Source organism: Hevea brasiliensis, chromosome 10, assembly GCF_030052815.1.
Source record: "Hevea brasiliensis isolate MT/VB/25A 57/8 chromosome 10, ASM3005281v1, whole genome shotgun sequence".
Taxonomy (NCBI): domain Eukaryota; kingdom Viridiplantae; phylum Streptophyta; class Magnoliopsida; order Malpighiales; family Euphorbiaceae; genus Hevea; species Hevea brasiliensis.
In genome coordinates, this window is record NC_079502.1 from 4,720,180 (window position 1) to 4,743,955 (window position 23,776).

The 23,776-nt window shown below is 34.0% G+C and overlaps 1 protein-coding gene across 1 annotated transcript; it reads left to right on the forward strand.

The window, feature by feature from the left end:
• Window positions 1-1,005: 1,005 nt before the first annotated feature.
• On the forward strand, window positions 1,006-23,576 carry LOC110631627 (homeobox protein knotted-1-like 6). Its single transcript, XM_021779524.2, has 5 exons — window positions 1,006-1,551; window positions 2,107-2,226; window positions 2,334-2,469; window positions 21,707-21,945; window positions 23,322-23,576. Exons 1-5 carry the CDS (start codon window positions 1,252-1,254, stop codon window positions 23,478-23,480), a joined length of 954 nt encoding a protein of 317 aa, XP_021635216.2. The 5' UTR covers window positions 1,006-1,251; the 3' UTR covers window positions 23,481-23,576.
• The last annotated feature ends 200 nt before the right edge of the window (window positions 23,577-23,776 follow it).

The window sequence follows — 23,776 nt, forward strand, 5'->3', positions numbered from 1 at the left end:
ATATATTTAATAATTTCTTATGATTTTGTAACTCTTTCCCATTGAACCAATAATGAAATTCTTCAGTATTATATCGTAAATAGTAAAAAATTTCATTTCTAATACCTTGCTTTTTCTTTTTTAATAAAATGCTATTAATAAAATGCTACTATCTCATACACAACTCAAGCTACCAGAATTGATTCAATTACCAATGATAATTTCATTTTCTATTAATTAAAATTTAATTATATTAAAAATTTTTAAAATTATTTAAATTTTTTAATATTCTAAAATAAAATTATTTAGAGTAATATCTGAAAAAGCAATAAATCATTTTAAAATGCTCTAAAATTGTCTACAAAATTTTCTTAATTCAACTTAAAAAAGAAAACTAAAAAATCACTTGGTGATACACTGAAATCATTCTCTTAATGATTTAATAAATTTATAAAAAAATTCTTTCAAAATACTCGATAATACCACTTTTGATTTAAATATTTAGAAATCAAGTAAAATATAAAATTTTGTTATTCTATCTCTTCATTTGGCTAAAGAAATGCCATCAAAAATGAACTAAGCATAAAACTGTAAAATAATATGGATGGGGAGAAAATAGAGAATAATAAAATTAAGAAATCAAGAGGTCTCAAAGCATAAAATCGTATTTAGAAATTAAGTCAAGTATAAAATTTCATCATTTTATCTTTTGATTTGATTGGAGAAATATCATCACGAGTAAATTAAATATAAAATTATAAAATAATATGAATTGGAGAGAAAATAGAGAACAATAAAATTAAAAAATTAAGGGGTCTCAAAATATAAAACTACGTCCGATTTAACTATTTAGAAATTAAGTTAAATATAAAATTTTGTCATTTTATCTTTTTATTTAATTAAGAAAATATCATCATGAATGAACTAAATATAAATTTATAAAATAATATAAATTTGAGAGAAAATAGGGAATAATAAAATTAAGAAATCAAGGGTTCAAAGCATAAAACAAGTGTCCTTAGCTTAGTTGCCAGAAGTTGACTCTCCATCAGACCACTTTCAGTTCCTCTCTGCTCCTTGAATTCCAGCAAAAGCCACACCACCTCACATCTTCTTCCTATTGCTCTAAATTTTTAGATGTTAGAAAAATAAATTAAAAGATAAAAAGCTTCTCTCCTTACATAAACTTCAGCTCTCCATCGAATCACTTGTTAGTTTGTTTCCTTTTCTTTTCTTTTCTTCATTCTAGAGGGAGCAGAAACGACTTTTAATATGGATGGAATGTACGGTTTCCACTCGACGGCGGAGTACTCTGACAGAGCGTTGCTGTCGCCGGAGAATCTGATTTTGCCTTCAGATTACCAGACCTTCTTTTCTTCCGAAACTTTCCAAAATCGGATTCCTCTTTTCGTATCGGATGAGCTATTCTCAACTGCCTCGGCGATTTCTGAGACCGCTTCAATCGCATCCGAAATTCCACGAGAAGAAGATTTCTCCGCTTTGATCAAAGCTAAAATCGTTTCTCATCCTTCTTATCCTCGCCTGCTCCAAGCCTATATCGATTGCCAGAAGGTGAACATCTGGGAAAAAAATAATCTACTACTTGTACTCTCGCTATATCTATTTGTGTTGAAAGGAGTTATGACGTGAGTCTTTTTTGTGTAAGCTAATGGATTGGGAATTATTTCGCTTGCTACTATACCAGCTGTTTTCAGGTTTTGAATTATGGAGTTTTGTGTCAGTACTGGCCAAAGTACATGCAAGCTACAAGAGGAAAATTTTACGGTGGTTGCTACTTGTGCTCTTAAATTATAACCTAAAAAGACATGGATTACCATCATTCTATACTCAATCTGTAGCTCCTTTGCTATAACTTCTTAGCTTTTGAAGTAGCCGCTGGTTTTGTGGAGATTTTTGTTTTGGTTGTTTCTTGATTTTCAAGATCCAAGGTGGAGAAATCGGTTTTCAATGAAAAGCGTTTTTGGATTTTAACTTTGGAAATAATTTTCATTTCATGAGAAACTTGCGTTTTAATTTTGCTTATATTTCTTGAGGGGGAAGACATATGGTTGTGTTTCAGACTCCGAGTCTGAGTTTTCAAATTCGTCAAATTTCCCTTTGTTTCAGGTAGGTGCGCCTCCGGAAATAGCATATTTGTTAGATGAAATCCGGCGAGAAAACGATTTTTGCAAGCGAGACGCTGTCTCCACATGCTGGGGAGCTGATCCCGAGCTCGACGAGTTCATGGTCTCTCTCTCGATTTGTGTACTTAAGATGTTTCCTTTGTGTTTTTCCTCCTCCTCACAAAAATGGCTTATCAGGATTCTTCTTTCTTCTCTTCTGTTTCTGTGAAGGAAACCTATTGCGATGTGTTGATGAAGTATAAATCTGATCTTGAAAGGCCTTTTGATGAAGCGACCACCTTCTTGAACAAGGTTGAAATGCAGCTCCGCAATCTGTGCACGGACGCCTCCATTAGAAGTCCCTCTGGTGTGTCTCCTCTCTCTCTCTCTCTCTCTCTCTCGTCGAAGTTTGGAATACTTTATTCACCGTTTTTATTATTCTTCATTTTTTACTGGGGTTCATTGATTTTTGTGCTAGACGTTGTTTGTTTATCTTTCACTTCTCTATCACTGCTGCATCATCTATGCAACTTAACACAAAGGAGTAAAGCAGCAAAAATACCCTATAATCTTCAATTACCATTGCTGAACTGGCAGGCAAATTCTTTGTATGTGCAAGTTTTTTGATTCCACTGATGGTGCGAAATGTACAAACCGAAAGCATATTGAAGCGACAACCATTGCTTTCCTAGTCCTAGGCTACTATTCCTATTGTTAACCTTTTTCTTTTCCTGCGAAGAACTACTTATTGACGGGAAACCCCAATAATACTCAAAGAACAATGCACCGGTTTGGGGTATGGTAATAATAACACAAACAAACAACAAAAACCCTAGACATATGGAAAGGGAATCTTAAGACTTTACTTGTTCAAGAATAAGCTATTGGGATGATAATCTGAAATGCTTTGTTTCAATAGGGTTTAGGATTGTTGTGATCCTATGTTTAATTTATCTCGTTGTTGATAAATAAAAGAGTTTGCTATAAGGGTCAAGGTTTTTGCAGTGATGGACTTTGTAACAGTTGTTAAATCTTTTCGTTTTTAGTTCAAATGCTATACGGCCTCAGTTTGTTTGCATTTTGTACTCATCTTTTCTTTGTTGTGTTTTCCTTTTTAAATTCCTCTCGTTATCTTTTTTTGGAAAAACAATTTTTCCTTTTGCTCGTGTGAGAGAAAAATTAGACTTTAAGAGCTTATGTTTGTGATTCTTAATTTGACTTTTCACAGTTAGTTTTTTTTTTTTTTTTTAATTTTAATTCTCAGAGTTCAGCTAATCGATACAAATAAATAGTGACTCGAGGAATTGAGTGCAGTGACATCTGATAGTCTATCTAAAAGACAATTGCAAACCAAGTTAATGCTGCTTTCTAGTTATACGAGTCATGACCTCTTCCTTATCTCAAAAGTCGACTTTTAATTGTTTGAAAACCTTCTGTGAAAAAACTTGAAGAGGTTACCTTACATTTCTCATCTTTCTAATTATCACAGCTTAGCTGATAGCTTTTATCCTTCTAATTTGTGCATTGGCAACAACTGTGGCATTTCTGAAACCAAATTGTAGTGGAAAACCAATAGATGTACACTTAACTTAGATATGTTTTAAATTGAACTTCTTTTCTTTTTCTTTTTTTGATAATCCATCACTATTTTTGGTTGGCCAAAAATGTGGTGTTCAAATATGAACTTGCAAATGGATGGATGAAAAATGATATTGTGTTAATTATGCCTAGAAGAACTGGTAATACATTTAAAACATAAGTTCTTGACATCAAAGAAACATTGCTTTTATTCTCAACATTTCATGTAGGTATTCTAGCAAAAAAAATACAATGAGATCATTAGATGTCATTTAGTGCCGCTTATGCATGTTTATTGCAGTATATTGTTGATTTAAATTATGTGACGAGAAGTTGTAGAACGTTGAATTCTATGCTTTTTACATTGCAACTCTAAGAATTTCTATTCCTTGAATGAAAAAGAGTGATTTTGTGAGACAGCATTTTATCAATGGAAATTTATTTCTCTTTTCATCAAGTCTTCTATCAAGTTGCTGCTCTAATCTTAATCTCAAAAGCAATAAATATACATTCAAAACTTTTCATTAAACATCATTAGCTTTATCAATTAGTTTTTTGGTGGCTTGAAATTCCTCAATTTGATTATATTTAGTTCCTTTTTTTTTGGTCCTTAACTTTCTTTGGTAGACAATTCTCTAAGAAAACAAAGCGTTTGCTGGAATGTGCGTTATACTGTACCGTTCAACCTACTTGTCAGAAATTAGATGGGCTTTCCTGATTTCAATGGGAAGGTAATGAGGTGTCTAATTTGTTTACTTTAAGTAACTTCAAGTTCCAATAGGACATGAGCAAGTCATATTAGATGGCAGAATATTAAAAATGTTAGTACTTTGGAAATTGTCTAAGGGTTGCCTGACCTCCACCTCCAAAGTTCTATTTCCTCTCACAATCGTATCTTCTTGGAAGTTGTATTAGTTGTAAATTGTAAGATTATCATCAAGTTGTTAGAACCCAAACCAATTTAATATAGTAGTTGGTTTTTATCTTACCATCCTCATCATCAACGATACTTGGCACATGCGAATCTTATGAATCACGGTGACTTTCTAAAAGGTCTTCTATTGGAGCTTGATGATGAGCAATTCCCACGTTGCATGTTTGATATCCATGTATTTTTTAAGCCTATAGAATTCTCATAAACTCCCTTTCTAGGCTGTAGATTGTGACCATTTTTCATATTTAACTCTTGAAAAGTACGAGTGGACCTAGAACAAATCGCATTTTTTGATTGCTTTGGTACTTTCGCTATTAAGCTGGATGACAAATCTATATGGATGGGGCATGGGTATTGTTTTTCTTAAGCATCTATCAGAAAAAAAAGCTGCTATTGTTTCAATTCACATGGGAGTTGAGGTCGTGCAATTGGCATGGGTATAACAGCCTTAGGAGTTCAAATTGTATAGTGGTTAGATTTCATAAAGAAATCAACTGATGGAGGTTTTTAGGATCCCTCTGATCTTGGTTGTTATTGGTTGGCAATTTCCTTTGAAAGTACAAATTACTTTCTGAGTAATATTCTTATCATTATTTATTTAGCTTCTTTTGTACTTTGTTTTCTAATATTTTTAGGTGGGGATTCTCCATGATCTTTTTTTGTAAAACTAAGATTTTTTTAGTTACTGGAAAAAAGAAAATGACTAAGATTCTTAATATATTCTGCCATAATATATGGTTGTCCGCATGAATATATTAAATAAATAAGCATGTATTCCTTTTCATCTTTATTAACCTTAATGTTATGTTTAATAAGTCGTAATGTAATGTAATGTAATATAAATAATTTTTTTATTGAATTTTAATAGAACATTTGAGTTTATGCATTGCATTACAGCATAAGTTCATCTTTTGATTGTTACATTTCTCAACCCTTGTTACATTTAGGTTAATTTCTAGTGTTTGGTTAAATACTTGTGTGATTGCCTTGTGGAGTATATTTTTTCCTTCCAATTAGTCCAGTCTGCATTGGTGTCTAAGCACGGGAGAACGGCTTAACGCAACTTGCTGCATAATTGTGCGAAAATAATCAATTCTACCATACTTACAATTTCAATAATCAATCCTATTACTTGGAGTTAGACTATAAGGTTCTTAGATAGTCTTAGTGCTAATAGCATGTTTTATATGAAGTGGGCAAATTAATTTGAAGTACTATTTGATAGCCAAAAGAGAAATTATAATCCATTTTAAAATCTTCTGCAAGTCATTGTAGCGTTTTCTACAGTTATGGAATATGTTGCTATTAGCAAATTATAAGTTGAAACACACGAATGGAAAGGGACGAATTCGTCATATAAATTTTTTATATTTTTACATGTAGACTGAAATAAGATTTGAGCGCTGATTTTAAAACAGGAGCAGCAACATGCATATATATAGGGGAAAAGATACGCAGAATTTTCTAACATCCTTCTAAGGTCTTTTCCTTTAGCTCTTGTCTCGACTGTGGCCTCTGTAAACGTGGTTCTTGTGGGCATGCACTTTCATATTAGATGGAAGTAAAAAACCAAAATTTGAGATGTCAAGGACGATTAAATGAATAAGACTTTGGTTTCAGAAGAGTATCCATGCGCTTTTGTTAGGTTTTTTCAGTTTTTGCGATTTTTGAGCAAAACCAATAAGGAATGCGAAAATATTCAGTAGGCTTGGCTTTAATTGGGATTGGATGTGACGGAGTTGGGTTATTGAACAAGTGTGCACCTTTTTTTATTTTTTTCAAAGTCATAGTTTAAAACCTTAGCAGTGACGTGGAAAGTATTACTGTGATAGATTGAGATTGTTATATGTATTGTATATTGTAGTGTGAGGAGGGTAGTGAAGACTAGATGGGTCCTTTTGCCCGTGTAGGGCTGGTGGTCGGAGTTCACAGGGTACTCCCGCAGATTTCGCTGTGAACCCACTGCTTCTTTTACCCATGTAGATTTTGAGAAAGAGGATAAATGGAGAATTCACGAATCAATGTTGCCTTTTCTGGTCTTTTTCCTACGCACTGCTAAGCTGCACCTGCTACTACTGCTAGTGTTAGTGGTTGTCATTTCCATTGACATTAATTGGTACTCATGGACTTGTGGGTCTTTGTGCTTCTTGATGGGCAGCACACATGTTTGAGCCTTTGGGCTCTGTACTTGGGTTTGTAGCGGGTTCCGAACAGTGCCAGCCAATTTGTTTCTTTCTAGGCGCTTTTAAAACATGTACAATTCTTATTAAACTCGATTTAGGTTCAAAACACATTCTTCAATATATTTTATATTTTGAGTAGTATGATGAAACAACAAAAATCGTCAAAACACATTTTCTCCTTTCGCCACTTATTGTAAATGGTATGCCTTTCTCGTTAGAGATTTCTACATTAGACTGTCGTTATCACCCATTCGGTGCCAGAATATTTGCTGGGAAATACTGTTCTTGTTGAAAATCCCTGGTAGTAATTTACCTAGTTTGTTTTCTTTACATGGATAAATTTTAAAAGAGAAAGGAAAATAAAAAAAGAAAAATATTTTTTATTTTCTTTCTTTTATTTTCGTAGAAAATAAAAAAATAGAAAGTAAAAGTTAACACAAAAAATAAAAGGTAGATAGTACAAATTTAACTATTTTCTTTGAATTTCTCATTTCTCTTCAATTTATAGAAAAAATAACTTTTTCTTCCCTCCTTTTTTTTCCTCTCTTATTCAAACAAGGGAAAATACTTTTCAAAGTTATTTTCCTATATTTATTTTCTTTCCTCTCTTTTTTTACCTATCCAAACATGGTGTTAGGTTCTGGAAAATGTAAAATGTAGCATCCCTGCAAATTACCGGGTTCGCTTTTTTGAACCGACTGATCGAGGCTGGCTTGATTTCAAGGTCAAATGAAAAAAGAACAAAAAAGTTAAGCCTGATTTTTTTAGAAAATAAAGATTTGGATCAAATTTTCTATGAAGTACTTCGAAAAATTATTTCTTGGAATCGTTATATGCACAAGTTTTGTGCATATAATTATTATATTCTAAAATTTCTTCAAGGACTGTCTCTGTGACAAGAATTGACATGTCTTCTGGTTAACGCACATACTTCATCCCTGGCCATGCCTGTTCAGGGGAAAGCTTTCTTGTGTAAGAGATCTTTCCTCACGCAAACTTTGGATTGAGACTTTGTGTAGCTGTTGACCCAGTTTATAAAATCTTTAATAATGTAATAATTCAAACTTTTCTCGTTTCCACTACTCTTCTTTCCAAAAGTTTGATTTGATGGCCGTACCATCCTTTCTACTGTGACCTCGAGTATCTGCCAAACGACATAACTAGACACTACCTGCAGTCTGGTTGTGGAGACTGGAAACTGCTGTAGTGCGCTACACTGGCCGTTCCATCCTTTCTACTGTGACCTCGAGGTTTACGTGGGTCCCTAAAACACTCCCCAAGTTCCAAACCTATTCTCACATTTCTTCTACTCGTTCTAGGGTTGCAATGTTTGCAAATGCCAGTGCACGCTTGGAGAAATTGCATGAATTCTTGAGTCTCGACTCTTGACTCGTCAAGTAATTCATTGACATAAGTAGTTTTTTAATTGTTAATCAAATGCATATAACTGGTGATATTTTTTTCTTTTGTTTTTTTGTGCCATGACATTACAAGCTATGTAGCACGGAAACGAAAACGCGGACATGGAGAAACGAGAAAAAGGACATGAGGAAACGATATTTTAAAAAATATAGAAAAATATAGGAAACGGAAATATGTGAAAACGTGTAAATATAAAAAAATATATGGATATATTTATAAATATATATATACATATCATGAAAGATGCTCAATAATAAATAAAGTCCAAATCAATATTTAAATTCAACAATAAAAATACATATTTAGAAGTTTCATACTTATAAGAAATAAATATTAATTACAACACATTCAAATGTTAAAAAAGAAAAGATAATGAAATTTATGGCATTTCCTCAACTTCACTGTCTTTCTTCTTCTCCATACTTGTAGTTGCATTTTCATCAAACAAAATAGACTCTAACTCTAACTCTGGTTCATCCAATGAAAGGTTGGCAAATTCAAGAACTTCCACATCATCCATACTCTCAAATTGATCACCACCAACATTCCACAATTTTGTCTTCTCATCATAATATTGGGAGGAGTTTCTCGACGGAAGACGAAGATTATTATGGATAAAAATCAAGTCCTCTGCACGTTTTGGAGTTAATTTATTCCTTCTACATGAATGAATGAATGAATAAATACTCCAATTTCTTTCACAACAAGAGGAGGAAGTAGGTTGTCTAAGCACTTTAAAAGCCAACCTTTGAAGTAAAGGTGCAATAGAACCAAAACATGCTCACCATTTTCTAGGATCTGTAACATACATACTTCCAATAGAATCAGGATCAGCAAAAGGGTCACTTTTCATAGAAAAATTTGCAAATTCATCATTTGCTCTAATTCGCTCATTTTCATTAGAAAAATCCTCCTAAAAAATTTAATTATTTCAGTTGATACTTCTCCATCCATATGAGGAGTCACTCTACCTTCTCCCTCTTGAAGCTATTTTTCACTATAAAATCTTCAAAAATAAGAAAATAAATTCAGAAAATAATAAAAAAAAATTATAACAAAAAGATGAGTATGTAAGTTAGAAATTTACCTTGGATTTAATGAATAGGCTAAACAATGAAGGGGAGTGTTGCTCTTTGCCCAACGATCAACAAGAATTCGATGAACCACATAATAAAAAGGAGAAAACTCATCTGCTTGCTTTCCTTCATGATAAAAAATAACTTGCTTCACATTTTCAATCATAGAATCTCACAACTCATAAACCAAATGAAGGCATGGTTTGTCTATGTCACAAACTCTGATCATGTCATAAATGGGCCCAGTAAAAGCAATGATGTAATCAACTTTTTCCCACCAATCCTCATCTGCCACTTTATCACGAACAAATCTAGCTTTGCCTTGGTTCATCTTCTCGGTATTGTGCCCATTTATCACTCAAAACCATTGCTTCTAAAGCACGCCTAATAAGTTTAAATCTTTTAAGCATCACAACAATAGAAGCAAAACGAGTGTCAGCAACTGAAAGCAATTTCAAAGGGCTAAACCGATTATAAATTGCAAGCCTCATGGAATGATTCATTATAAAATTTTTTATTTGCAAAGCATCCCCATGGATTTCAGTGATCCAGTGACACATCATAAGTTTCTTGATTAGTTTTTAAATTTTTTGCTGCACATATATTCTTCAAAGCAAAATTAAGAGTGTGCACAACACAAGGAGTCCAATAAATATGTGGAACCATTCCCTCAATGAATTCTCCAGCACCTTTACAATTTGAAGCATTATCAGTCATGACTTGTATCACTTTTTGATGACCCACCTCATCAATTACTTCTTTTAGCAAATTAGCAATAAATTGCTTATCTTTCACTTCACCAAAACAATCTACAGATTTGATAAACATGGGGCCAGACTCAGAAACAACCATAAAATTAATCAAAGGCCTCCTCTGGGGATCACTCCATGCATCACTCACAATACAAACATTTTTCTAACCAAGTGCTTTTAATTGGTTCAAGCAACCTCTCTACATTTGCTTTTTCTTGCTGAAGTAATATGGTTCTCAATTTGTTATAATCAGGCGGCACATAACCACCCAAAACATGATTAGCAGCAAAAGAATAAGAATTCACATAATAAGGATTTCTAGCAAAATTAAAAGATAGACCCCCCAGTGTAGAACATTTTAGCAATCTCTGCATCTAATTGAGCTCTAGTTTGCAAGTCAAAAGCTCTATCAAGAGGAGAATCATTAACTCTTCTTTTCTTCAAAGTTGTTGAAATACTTGGTTCAGTTATATTCAATGAAGGAACAGAAGTTATACTAATAGGCAAAGAAACTCGCCTAGATTGTGAATTGGTAATTTTGTTTGTTGCCTCATCCTCTTGTTTCCTCATTTCAGAAATACAATCATTCATCACTTTTTTACACATACCAATCCCTTTTCCAGTGATTTTCAATAAATGAGCTCTCACTATAGTAGAAGTCCCTTGCTTTTTTTGTCCACAAAAACTGCATATCCATCTACAATTACCCCCTCCTTATTCAGTTTTCTCAAGTTTAGTTACATATCTCCACAAAGGATTAAATTCTTCCTCCCTAGTTTTTGAAGAAGTGGCACTAGTGCTATTTGCTTGGGTAGAATTAGAGTTCGAAGAATCCATTCAAATATTGTTCTATCAAAATGACAAAAAAAAATGCAATTTTATACAATTTACAAATTATTTAAACAAATTATATACTATGGATTAAAGCACAATGCAAATTATATATTAAAATATTAAAGAATTAAATAATAGAATTGAATAAATTGACTAAAAAATATTATGAAAAATTTTAATATATAATATAACGATACATTAAAACAAATTATATTAAACACATATATAAATTATTACAAAAATATAAAATATATTAATATAAAATACAAATTTTGAATGTTGAAATTTTTTTTATTTATCATTAATTAGAATTTAAACTTGAAATTTTATAATTTTAAAAATAACTCTAAAAATATATTTACATTTATCATTAATTTCCTTCAAAATGTTGATTGTAAAAATATGGCAAATCTTGAAAATTTTTAGTGAATTTTGGAATTTTTTTTTATTTTTCTTTTTTTCTTTAAAAAAATATTTATGATAATTCCTCAAATTTGGTTTAAGAAAAATCTAATTATGGAATATACATTTAGAGAAAAAAAATTGATATTAAATATGATAAATTTATGATTAATTAGTGAAATAAAATTGTGATTAATTAATGAAAATTGCTTAATAAAATTGTTTCACAAAGAAATTAGAAAAGGAAAATGATAAATTAATGATAAGGAAAATAATAAATTAATAAAATCCCAATATAAACCTAATACTTCACATTCACAATCGGGAATAGAAAATAGGAAAGGCCATTGTTATCTGTCGACTGTCTTCTTCTTCTTCTTCTTCTTCTTCTTCTCTGTTGATAAGGATGGAGAGGGCATATCAAAGAGTGAATATGGCAGATCAGAGAGAAACGAAGAGAAAGGTGTTATGATCCTTACTTGCGTTGCGAACTGCGATGCTGTCGTTGAAGGTACTCCCTTTCTTTTTCTTCTTCTTCCTTTTCTGTTGGCGAATGTTGTGAAGTGATCGATTTTAACCTATCCATTTTTCATTTTTTTTTGTTTTAATTTTCTTTAAAGAAACGGGTTTTCAATTTTTAATATTTTCGGAAACGGCCCGGAAACGTTTCCCAGCCGTGTCAGGTCGTTTCTTCATCTGAAATGTTTTCGACACTGGGAAACGTGACTCAGTGCCGTTTCCGTGCTTCATAGATTACAAGTATCGTCATTGTTATTGTGAATATCATTGCACTATAATATGCATAATATTTCTTTCTATAGGACCTTTTAATATCCCGGTTGGTCCTGCCTTGTAGTGGATCAAATTTTATAGTTGGGAATGTTAAAATGGAATCTCCGGGTGCTTAAAAGATAATAACTAAGAGTTTTTTGCTGTTTTACCTTTAGATATGGTCTACTTTGGGCTTCTGTGGTTTAGGTTTTTATGGTTTATTTTAAAAATAGTTTTAAAAGGAGAACTCAACTCAACTCAACTCAACTAAGCCTTTATCCCAAAAATTTGGGGTCGGCTATATGGATTCGCTTTTTCCACTCTGAACGATTTTGGGTTAAATCCTCAGAAATGTGTAATGCTTCTAAGTCATGCTCTCTTCCAAGTCAATTTAGGTCTACCCTTTTTTCTTTCTATCCTCTAGCCTAATGTGCTCTACTTGTCTACATGACCAAACCACCTCAATCTCACTTCTCTCAACTTATCTTCAATTGGCACCACTCCTACCTTTTCTCTAATACTTTCATTAAGGACTTTATCTAGTCTAGTATGACCACTCATCCACCTTAACATTCTCATCTCTCTCTTATCTTAGATAACACTCACTACCATATAGCATAATTAATTTATTGGGAATCTTACGATCACATAAAACTCCGTGGCACATCTCCATTTCAACCATCCTTAATCCTATGACTAACATCCTCCTCACATCCCCATCTACTTGAAGGATCGAGCCTAGATATTTAAAGTGATTACTTTGGGCCATTCAAACTAACTCCTTCCCTATCAAACTTGCAATGCATGTATTCGTTCTACTTAACTTAAAACCCTTTGACTCTAGAGTACTTCTCTAAAGTTCTAGCTTCCTATTGACTCCTTCTCGTGTCTCATCTATCGAACAATATCATCCGCAAACATCATGCACCAAGGAATACTCTCTTGTATATGTTTCGCAGTTCATCTAAAACTAATGTAAAAGGTAAGGGCTTATGGTGATCCTTGGTGTAATCCAATTGAGATCGGAAAATCTCTTGTGTCCCCTCCCACTGCGCACAATAGTAGTAGCTCCTTCATACATATCTTTCAATACTTGTATGTACCTAATAGATAACATCTTTTGTTCTAACGCATTCCATAAGACCTCTCTTGGAACACTATCATAAGCCTTCTCCAAATCAAAAAAAACCATGTGTAGATCTGGGTTGGCATCTCTATATTTCTCCATCAAGCTTCTAATGAGAAAGATCGCTTCTATAGTTGAACATGAAACCAAATTGATTGAGAGAGATAGAAGTATCATGACGTAGTCGATGCTCCACAACTCTCTCCCACAACTTCATAGTATGGCTCATGAGTTTAATTCTATAGTTTGAGCAACTCTGTATGTCTCCTTATTTTTAAAAATAGATACTAAAATACTCTTCCTCCATTCATCCATTTTCTTTGAGTTTAGAATCTTATTAAATAATTTAGTTAACCATGCCACTCCCATATCTCCCAAATACTTCCACACTTCAATTGGTATTTCATCTGTCCATTACCTACTTTCATTCTCTTAAGTGCTTCCTTTACTTCTAAAGATCTAATCCTTCTAGTATAATTTACATTCTTTTCTATTGTTCTATAATCTATATTCACGCTATTTCCATTTTGACTATTATTAAAGAGATCATTAAAATAATTTCTCCATCTTTCTTTAATGTCCTCATCTTTCACCAACACTTTTCCTTCTTTATCCTTAATGCACCTAACTTGATTGAGATCTTGACATTTCCTTTCTCTACTCCTTGCTAATCTATAAATATCTTTCTCCCCTTCTTTAGTTCCAAGTTTCTCATATAACTTTTCAAAGGCTTTGCCTCTTTTTTGCTATCTTATACTGTTCATATGCCTCATTATTATCATATTTAGGTAATTTCTTATACCATTCCCTTTTTCTCTTCACTGCCTTTTGTACTTCCTCATTCTACCACCATCTCTCTTTTGAGGGTTGTCCATGTCCTTTAGACTCCCCAAGTACTTTTCTAGCTACTTCTCTAATCTTTGATGCCATCTGTATCCACATATCATTGGCCTCCATATCTAGCTTCCATACTTCAGACTCAAGAAGCTCATTTTTGAACTTCACTTGCTTTACTCCTTTGAACTCCCACCACTTTGTTCGAGCTACACTATTTCTTCTGACCTTACTTGAATTGTTCCTAAACTTGACATCCAAGACCACCAACCTATGTTGACTTGTTAAAGCCTCTCCTGGAATGACCTTGCAATCCTTGCATAGAGCTCTATTTGTCTTCCTGGTTAAGAGGAAGTCGATTTGACTTCTATGTTGCCCACTTTTGAAAGTCACTAAATGTGACTCTCTTTTTATAAAGTAGGTATTTGCTAGTATTAGGTCGTATGCCATAGCAAAATCTAGGATGCTTTTTCCCTCCTCATTTCGACTGCCAAAACCAAAACCTCCATGAACATTCTCATAACCTTGCCTATCACTTCCTACATGTCCATTCAAATCTCCACCAATGAAAACATTCTCTTCATTCAGTATGCTTTGCATTAAATCATCCATATCTTCCCAAAACCTTTGTTTACTCTCGTCCTATTTGTGGGGCATAAGCACTAACTATATTTATTGTTTCTCCGTCTATTACTAGCTTTACTAGTATAATTCTATCTCCTACTCTTTTTTTCAATGTTGATTATACCTTGTTTCTCTCCAATCACAATTTGTATACCCACTTCCTTACTTTTCTCTCCTACCCATTTAGTCTCCCAGATGCAAGCAATATTCACCCTTCTCCTTTCTAAGGTATCCACAAGCTCCATTATTTTTCCTGTAAGTGGTCCAACATTCCAAGTACCAACCCTGATCCTCCTCCTATCCTGCTCCTTCCTAATTGGTCTCCTTCTATGATATCTTCTATTATTTTCTATGTCTATCTTGTGTTCCACTATTTGTTCTATTATCCTATGGACTAACTTCTTTACCCACACATGATGTGGGAACCCTTGCTCACTTAACACCACACCCCCTACACCCTTGCATATTTATCACTACACAACGTTTATATCATTTGAATCCATATCATAGGGTGACGAAATTTTTACGGTTGTCACCTCGCAACCCTCCTCCTTTATCCAACTACTTAGGCGGAGTTAGTTTTAAAAGGAGAAACTTAACTAAAAAACAAAGCTAATATTTTAGAAAGGATAAGGACAATTTAATTTTTATAGCAGTTATATATTTTTTCTGTTGCTTTTGTGATATATATATATATATATATATATATATATATATATATATACATTTTATTTTTTTTTTTGCATTTATATATATTACAAAGTAAGAAAATATAAAATATATTTAAGAAAGAAAAGAAAGTGAATTGGAATCAACTACACATAAAGTTTACCTAAATATGCTGATTCTAATCGTTTTTTATTTGACAACTCAAAAGTTATATATATAGTGTTTCCTAGCACATTTCCACTGTGTTGAGAAGACTGGACTTGGCTCAGAATCATTTTCTTGGAAATGAAAATAGTTGCATAATGGATATGTTGTGTACTGCGGAAGCGTGTAAGTTGCAAAAAAATAAAGTAAATATACAAACATAGGGTTACATTCACGGGCATGCCATCTGCCACTATCATCAATAAATAAATCATCATTACAAGCTCAAAACTGTACTACCCATAAATCCAATTACACCCAAGAGGACCCATACAACATTAAAATGCTAATAATAAATATATTAATTAGTCTCTCTCAGTCTCCTCTAGACATAACCCAATATATTTATTATTACAATACTATACCACCATAAAAGAGTGTTTTCAACTATATTAGGCAAGAGCCTTCTTATCAATGGACAGGATTCCCTTCCTTTTGAATTCTATGTCCTTTCTCCACTTTAGGTCAAAGCCTCTCTCCACTGCAATGGACAAAAGCCCCTTATCAGTGGGCAGAGTCAAATTCATAGCAATTGGTAATGCCCCTCTCTATGCCCCTCTCTACAATGGGCGACATCCTCACTCCATGAGCTGAAAGTCATTATCTTCAATGAGCAAAAGTCAAATAATCTTTTCCATCATTCTCCTATTTATAATGTTAATTCCCTCAATCCTTGTCTGATTAGGAGTCCTACTCAATTTTGAAATAACACTAAAATAAGAGTTCTACTCATTATAGGAAATATTCCTCTATCCTATTGAGGAATATTTCTCCCACTCAAATTAGGAAAAGATCTCTCTCCAAATCCATTTAGAATTTTGAGTAATAATTCTAACAATCTCCACCTTGACTCAAAATCCATCAACTATTGCATACCTCAAATTCTTAGGTGTCATCAAATCATCAAATCTCCATTCTTTAATCTTCATCTTGGGTGTAACTTACTTTTTTGTTAAAAAAATTTCGCGTTATCAACAAATATTAATTTTGCATCAAGAGCTCCACCTTAAATTTAACTCTCCACCATCATCATTGTTGCATGTGAGACTTTCCACATGTCGCAGCAGCTCCACCTTCAACCAAACTCACCAAGATCATCCCCATGCTCTGATACCAATTTGTTGTGCACTGCGGAAGCGTGTAAACTATAAAAAAATAAAGCAAATACACAAAACACCAATATTTACGTGGTTCACCCTCTCAATATAGAGTTACATCCACGGGCATGCCATCTGTCACTATCATCAATAAATAAATCATTGTCGCAAGGACTTTGCGGTCGTCGGACGATTCTCACCAAAGTAGGAAAGGTGAGGAGTCACCACTTTAATTTTGAGGGAAATTAAAGGAAACCATTTGTAAGATTAAAATTTAAAAATTTATGAAACCACTTCTAAACAGAGATTCTAGATTCGGGATTCATATACGGGTGGGGAAGGTGGTAGGCACCTCACCTCGTCCCTCAATGAGGGTAAGTAAGTTTAACGATGTGCTCTTTATAATTTAAAACTGATAATTTTGGGGAAAGCATTATGATGTTAATCCCTATTGTTGATAAAGAGACATTTGATATTTCACTATTACGGGTTGCTCAAGAACACGAGTACATGAGATGACCCTTTAGTGAATAGGTGTCGTGCAATGGATGCTTTGAGGACTAACGTGAGTATTAAAGTTGCGATATTTTCAGGAAGAATTTTTCTTGTAAATATGAGTGCCTTGAGGAGGACTCTCCATCGGGCCTCATCATAATGTTCGAGATACTTTGGATGAACTCTCCCACAGACTTGCCATTTAGAACGTATGATGAGTATTAATTATAACAATGGAGTTAGAAGGGAAAAGACTCTCTCCCGATCTAAAATGTTCTATTAGGATTTTAGCTAAGATAATTCAGGTAAAAGACTCTCTCCTGATCTCTTAATATATTTTAATTTGAATTTAAGCTAAGAGAATTCGGGTAAGAACTTTCTCCCGATCTCTTAATGTATTCTGTTAAAATTTAAGCGGAGGATTCGGGTAAGAACTCTCCCCCGATCTCTATATATATTTTGTTAAAATTTTGGTTGAGAATTCGGATAAGAACTCTCCCCCGATCTCTTAATATATTTTGTTAAAATTTTGGCTGAGAATTCGGGTAAGAACTCTCCCCCGATCTCTTAATATATTTTGTTAAAATTTTGGCTGAGAATTCGAGTAAGAACTCTCCCCCGATCTCTTAATATATTTTGTTAAAATTTTGGTTGAGAATTCGGGTAAGAACTCTCTCCCGATCTCCCGTATTAGGATTTTAGTTAGGAGAATTCAGGAGAGGACTCTCTCCTGATCCCCCGTATTAGGGCTTTAGTTAGGAGAATTCAGGAAAGGATTCTCCCCCGATCCCATATTTTAAGAATTTATTGTTGAAAAAGATTTTGTAAATTTTATAAAGGTGGGTTTCAAGAAAAGGACTCTCTCCCAAATTCATATTTTTTTTAGAATTTATTATAAAGAAAAAGATTTTGCAAAATTTTAGGGAGGAGTTCGGTCATAGAGTTTAACCTGTTCTTGGCTCTCCCGTAGAGATCGGCCTACTGACCAAAGAGATCGGCTATGGAGTTCGATCATAGAATTTAGCTTGCTGCGGGCTCCCATAGAGATCAGTCTACTTCCTAGTTCGCCCATAGTGATCGGCCATAGAGTTCGGCAATAGAATTTAGCTTGCTCTTGGCTCTCCCATAGAGATCGGCCTACTGCCCAAAAAGATCGGCCATAGAGTTCGATCATAGAATTTAGTTTACTCCTAGCTCCCATAGAGATCAGCCTACTTCCTAGTTCGTCTATAGAGATCGGCCATAGAGTTCGGCCATAGAATTTAGCTTTCTCCTGGCTCTCATAGAGATCGCTCCCATAGAGATCAACCTACTTCATATTCGCCCATAGAGATAGGCCACAGAGTTAGGCCATAGAATTTAGTTTGCTCCTGGCTCTCCAATGGAGATCGGCCTACTGCCCAAAGAGATCGGACATAAAGTTCGATCATAGAATTTAGCTTGCTCCAGGCTCTCATAGAGATCAGCCTACTTCCTAGTTCGGCCATAGAGTTCGGCCATATAATTTAGCCTACTCCTGGTTCTTCCCATAGAGATCGGCCTTACTTCCTAGCTTGGTAATAGAGATCGGCCATCTTCCTAGCTTGCTCATAGAGATCAACCTTAGAGCTAGTTTGCTCATAGAGTTTAGCTTGCTCCTGGCTCTCTCCGAACTCATATTTTTAAAGAAATTATTATAAAAAAAAGATCTTGCAAAATTTTAGAAAAAGAGGAGGAATTCAAGGAAATGACTTGTATCTTAAATAAAATTATTAATAGGTTTAAGACGTAAAAAAATAAAAAAATAGATAAATAAATAAAAGGATTAGCCAATATGCAAAGGGGTTCTAAGCAATGATGAGGTAAGTATACTATGACTTGTGAAGATTGGAGGTAGAGCTAAGGCACTTTTGAGGTGATGGGTTATGGAGAATGAGCCTCTTTCTTAAATTCTAAGTTCTACTTTTGGAAAAAAAAAAAAGACCCCTTCTACTGTGGAGACTTTTAGTATTTATAGGGAATAGGAGTCCTAAGATGGAAGGTCAGGATTCTAGATGGAGAAAATAAAGGATCTGGATTTAGAAGGACAAAATATGAGGGTTAAGAACTAAAGAGATAAAAAATTAAGGGCAAGGATTTAACTCAGGACTTCTTTGTCATTTTCTCTTTAATCCTATGGTTGAGAATTATGCCTTACAAAACAGATCCAAAGGTTGTGGATAAAAGGAGCCAAATCTGTCTTTATTACTTTAATCTAATGGCCCAGGATTTATCCTTAGAAATAGGATTAATGGTGAAGATCAAATCGTACCCCAAATACTTTAACCAACTTCAATCTGATGGTGAAGATTATCTGTCCTTATTACTTTAAGTCAATGACCCAGGATTTATCCTTAAAAATAAGATTAATGGTGAAGATCAAATTGTACTCCAAATACTTTAACCAACCCCAATTTGATAATGAAGATTTAATCTTTAAAAATTAAGGCTCGGTACTGATACTCTTCCTAAAAATCTAACATTAGTGGAGCTGGATATTTTAGTACCTTAATGCTCAAATCCCTCTCCTTGCTTCCTAGCTAACCCATAGAGATCGGCCATAGAGTTTGGCCATAGAATTTAGCCTGCTCTTTGCTCTTTCGTAGAGATCGGCCTACTTCCTAATTCTCCCATAGAGATCGGCCATAGAGTTTGGCAATAGAAATTAGCCCGCTTTTAGCTCTCAAATAGAGATCGGCTTGCTTTTTAACTCGCCTACAGAGATCGGCATAGAGTTCAGCCATGGAGATCATACGTAGAGATCGGCCTGCTTTCTAGCTCCCTTATAGAGATCGCCCATAGAATTCAGCTATAGAGATCAGACGTAGAGATCGGCCTGCTTTCTAGCTCGCCTATAGAGATCAGCAATAAATATTAGCTTACTCCTAGCTCACATAGAGATCGGTCTGCTTTCTAGCTCGTCTATAGAGATCGACTATAGAACTCGACTATAGAGATCAGCCTGCTCCTTGCTCACGTAGAGATCGGCTTGCTTTCTAGCGCGCCTATAGAGATCGGCTATAGAGATCAGCCTGCTCCTAGCTCTCACGTAGAGATCGGCCATAAAGATCAACTTGCTCCTAGCTCTCACGTAGAGATTGACCTACTTCCTAGCTTGCCTATAGAGATCGGCCTACTTCCTAGCTTGCCTATAGAGATCGGCCATAGCTCTCACGTAGATATCGGCCTACTTCCTAGAAATCAGCCTACTCCTAGCTCTCATGTAGAGATCAGCCTTAGAACTCTTTAGAGGGATGTGACGATACTCAGGTAGGTGTGGATGAGTGTATACTTTCCCCTTCAAATAATAAAGTTAATTTTTTTTAAAACTAAGAAATATTCTAAGAAATAATTTTATCTATTTATTTTTTCAAAATTAAAATCAGATTACACATGAAAGTGAAATTCTATAACTTCAATTAAACCAGGGTAATGGAATTAACATGTAAGATTGAAAATAAAATCAACATGTAAAAAGGACAATTGAAAATAAAATTATAGTGAAAATAACAACGCAATTACACATTTCTTATTGGTCCGGATAAAATATGGTGTCTACAATCATTACAAGCTTAAAACTATAGTACCCATAAACCCGATTATACCCAAGAGAACCCATACAACATTAAACTGCCAATAGTAAATATATTAGTTAGTCTCTCTCAGTCTCCTCTATACATAACCCAATATATTTACTATTACAATACTATATCACCACAAAGGGTGTCTTCAACTATATTGGGCAAGAGCCCTCTCATCAATGGATAAAAATCTCTTCCTCTTGAATTCTATGTTCTTACTCCACCTTAAGCCGAAGCCTCTCTACACTGCAATGGGCAAAAGCCCCTCATCAATGGGCGGAGCCAAATCCCCAGCAGTTGGTTGGCAAGGTCCCTCTCTACAATAGGCGAAAACCTCACTCCATTAGCTGAAAGCCATTCTCTTCAATGGGCAAAAAGGCAAATAACCTTTTCCATCATTCTCCTATTTATAGTGTTAATTCCCTTAATCATTATCTAATTATGAGTTCTACTCAATTTAGAAATAATACTAAAATACGAGTTCTACTCATTATAGAAATATTCCTCCATCTTATTGAGAAATACTTCTCCCACTCAAATTAGGAAAAGATCTCTCTCCAATTCCCATTAAGATTTTGAGTCATAATTCTAACAGAATATGATTGCCTTGGAAATTTGGGTACATGCTCATCTTTGCATTGACCATGGGCTAAAAATTGTGGAAAATGGTTTTTAATTCTTCTTTCTATTTACTTGGTCCATATATATGTAACTTTATGCTGTTCTTAGGTTTTATTTAATAAGCTGCATTGATAATGGGTTAATGTTAGAAGAAAATTCTATTTGAAAGAGATTTTTTTTGTTAAAAAATATAAGTAGATTGGGATTGAGAGGCTCGAATCTAATATTTGTAAGGTTTGAGTTATATCATTAGCCAACAGAATTAAGTCGTGTTAGGCTATTGGAAAGAGATTGTAAGTCAATTTGTGAATCTTCTTTCTGCACGTACAGCCTAGACAATTCAAGAATTCTTTAGATTACTTTAGTGTCATTATTTGTTCTAGATGAAGGTGCACAATCGTCTGACGAGGAGCGGAGTGGAGGAGAATTAGAGGTACATGAAGCTCAACCAACCAGTGAAGACAGAGATCTTAAAGATAAACTTTTGGGCAGGTTTGGAAGTCAAATTAGCACGTTAAAGCTGGAGTTTTCCAAGAAGAAAAAGAAAGGAAAACTACCCAAGGAAGCAAGGCACACCCTGCTTGAATGGTGGAATGTTCACTATAAATGGCCTTATCCAACTGTACGTATCTCTCTTCTCGCCTGCATATGCATGCATATGAACCGTGTTGAAAAGGAATTTTTATTTAGTACAATCATTGTATATACACATAAGTTTAATTATTATCATTTATCATGGTATGAGATTCACTTGAGACCTATCACAATCAATATTTACAATGAAATTGATATATTTCATTGTATAATTTTTCGTTGAAAAGATATTGAAAACAATCCTGTTATTCGATTAGGATTAGATAGCTGTTATCATGGATTTTTGTTATTCTTATTATGATATCACTTTAAAAATATATAAGAAAGGGTAAAGAGAATTTAATTCTCATATGAGAATAAACTTATCAATTGTTAAATTAAATATTTGTATATAGATTCGTGCGTTCTATAGATATACTTTAATTAATTTTATATATATCTCAATATAAATATTTAATTTAATAGTGATTAAATTTATTTTTATATGAATTCGAGTTTATATTTAATGTAGCTATAGGAAATTAGACATAGTAAAACTGTTTGGTTCCAAAATGTAGGGTGGAAACTTACAACATGGGAGGAGGAATTTCCGTGCATAATTATGAAGTTATGAGAGTTAAAAGATTGATATTTATCGATCAGAAGATGACATGGTTAAAGCTTGGGACATTTGAGCTTGATTGTTCTCTATAGTGTTAGTAGGGTTTGAACCATTAGATTGGAGACCGTGCCACAATTCGATTTGGAGTTGTGGTTTGGAAGGCACTAAATTGAATTGCATGAGGCGAATTTGAAGATGATTTGGTTTTGAGCTGAGTTCGATGCAATTGGATGGTAGAAATTTTTTTACCTTTTTTTTTTCTCTCTTAAAGGCAGTTTAAATTAGGTTGGATTGTCAATTCTAATGGAGTTCAAAGTTCAAGGGGGAGGAGCTGGAATCAGCCCTCTCAGGGAGGGGTCGTTGATTGGTTTCGAACCCAACCCGGACTGTGGTCTGGTCTAGGAACAAAGGCTTTGAACTCAGCTATTTTTCTTGCCTTGGTTAAAGGCATAATGACCCTTATTTGTTTAAAGTAGCTGCTGTTACGGATATAAATGTGGCAATTTAGTACCTCAATAAAATTGCATTTGTTCATTCCATATTACACTTCAATACCTTTTTTTTTTTTATATAATAATAATAATAATAATTATAATAGTAAAGCACATGCTGAAATTGTATATTTGGCTGCTAGATGATGATATCACGTTGGTCAGTTATATATTCCATGATCGTCTGTTTGCAATGGTTGTAATTCATACTTTGTATATATAAAAAAAAGGTTCCTAAGTTAATTATGATGTGAAACTGTGTAGCATTTAAAATGATTTTAAAATTGTGACGATTTATTTTTAACCATCCAGGAAGCTGATAAGAAAGCATTGGCAGACTCAACTGGACTAGATCAGAAGCAAATTAATAATTGGTTTATAAATCAAAGAAAGCGACACTGGAAACCCTCAGAGAACGTGCAATTTGCTGTTATGGATGATCTTCCTGGACCCTTTTTTATTGATGATTGAGTTTCATGGGCATTCTCAAACCTGGTCATTTGTGTTGGCTTCATGTCTATTCTGCAATGCAAACTTTAGTAGCATTGAAATGCTTAGGAAGAGGGGAGGGGGTTGTTGGGGTGGGGTGGGGGGGGCAAAGATTAATTTTATTTTGCGCTATGTATATATATATATATTCTCATCGACGGACATTGATATGAAATGCTTGCATAGTTTGGATGAATAATCTACCCGTGCTTTTATGAAGTCTGAATTATTCTTTTTCTATATATTCATTTAGTCTTTCAAGGGAAATATGACATTGG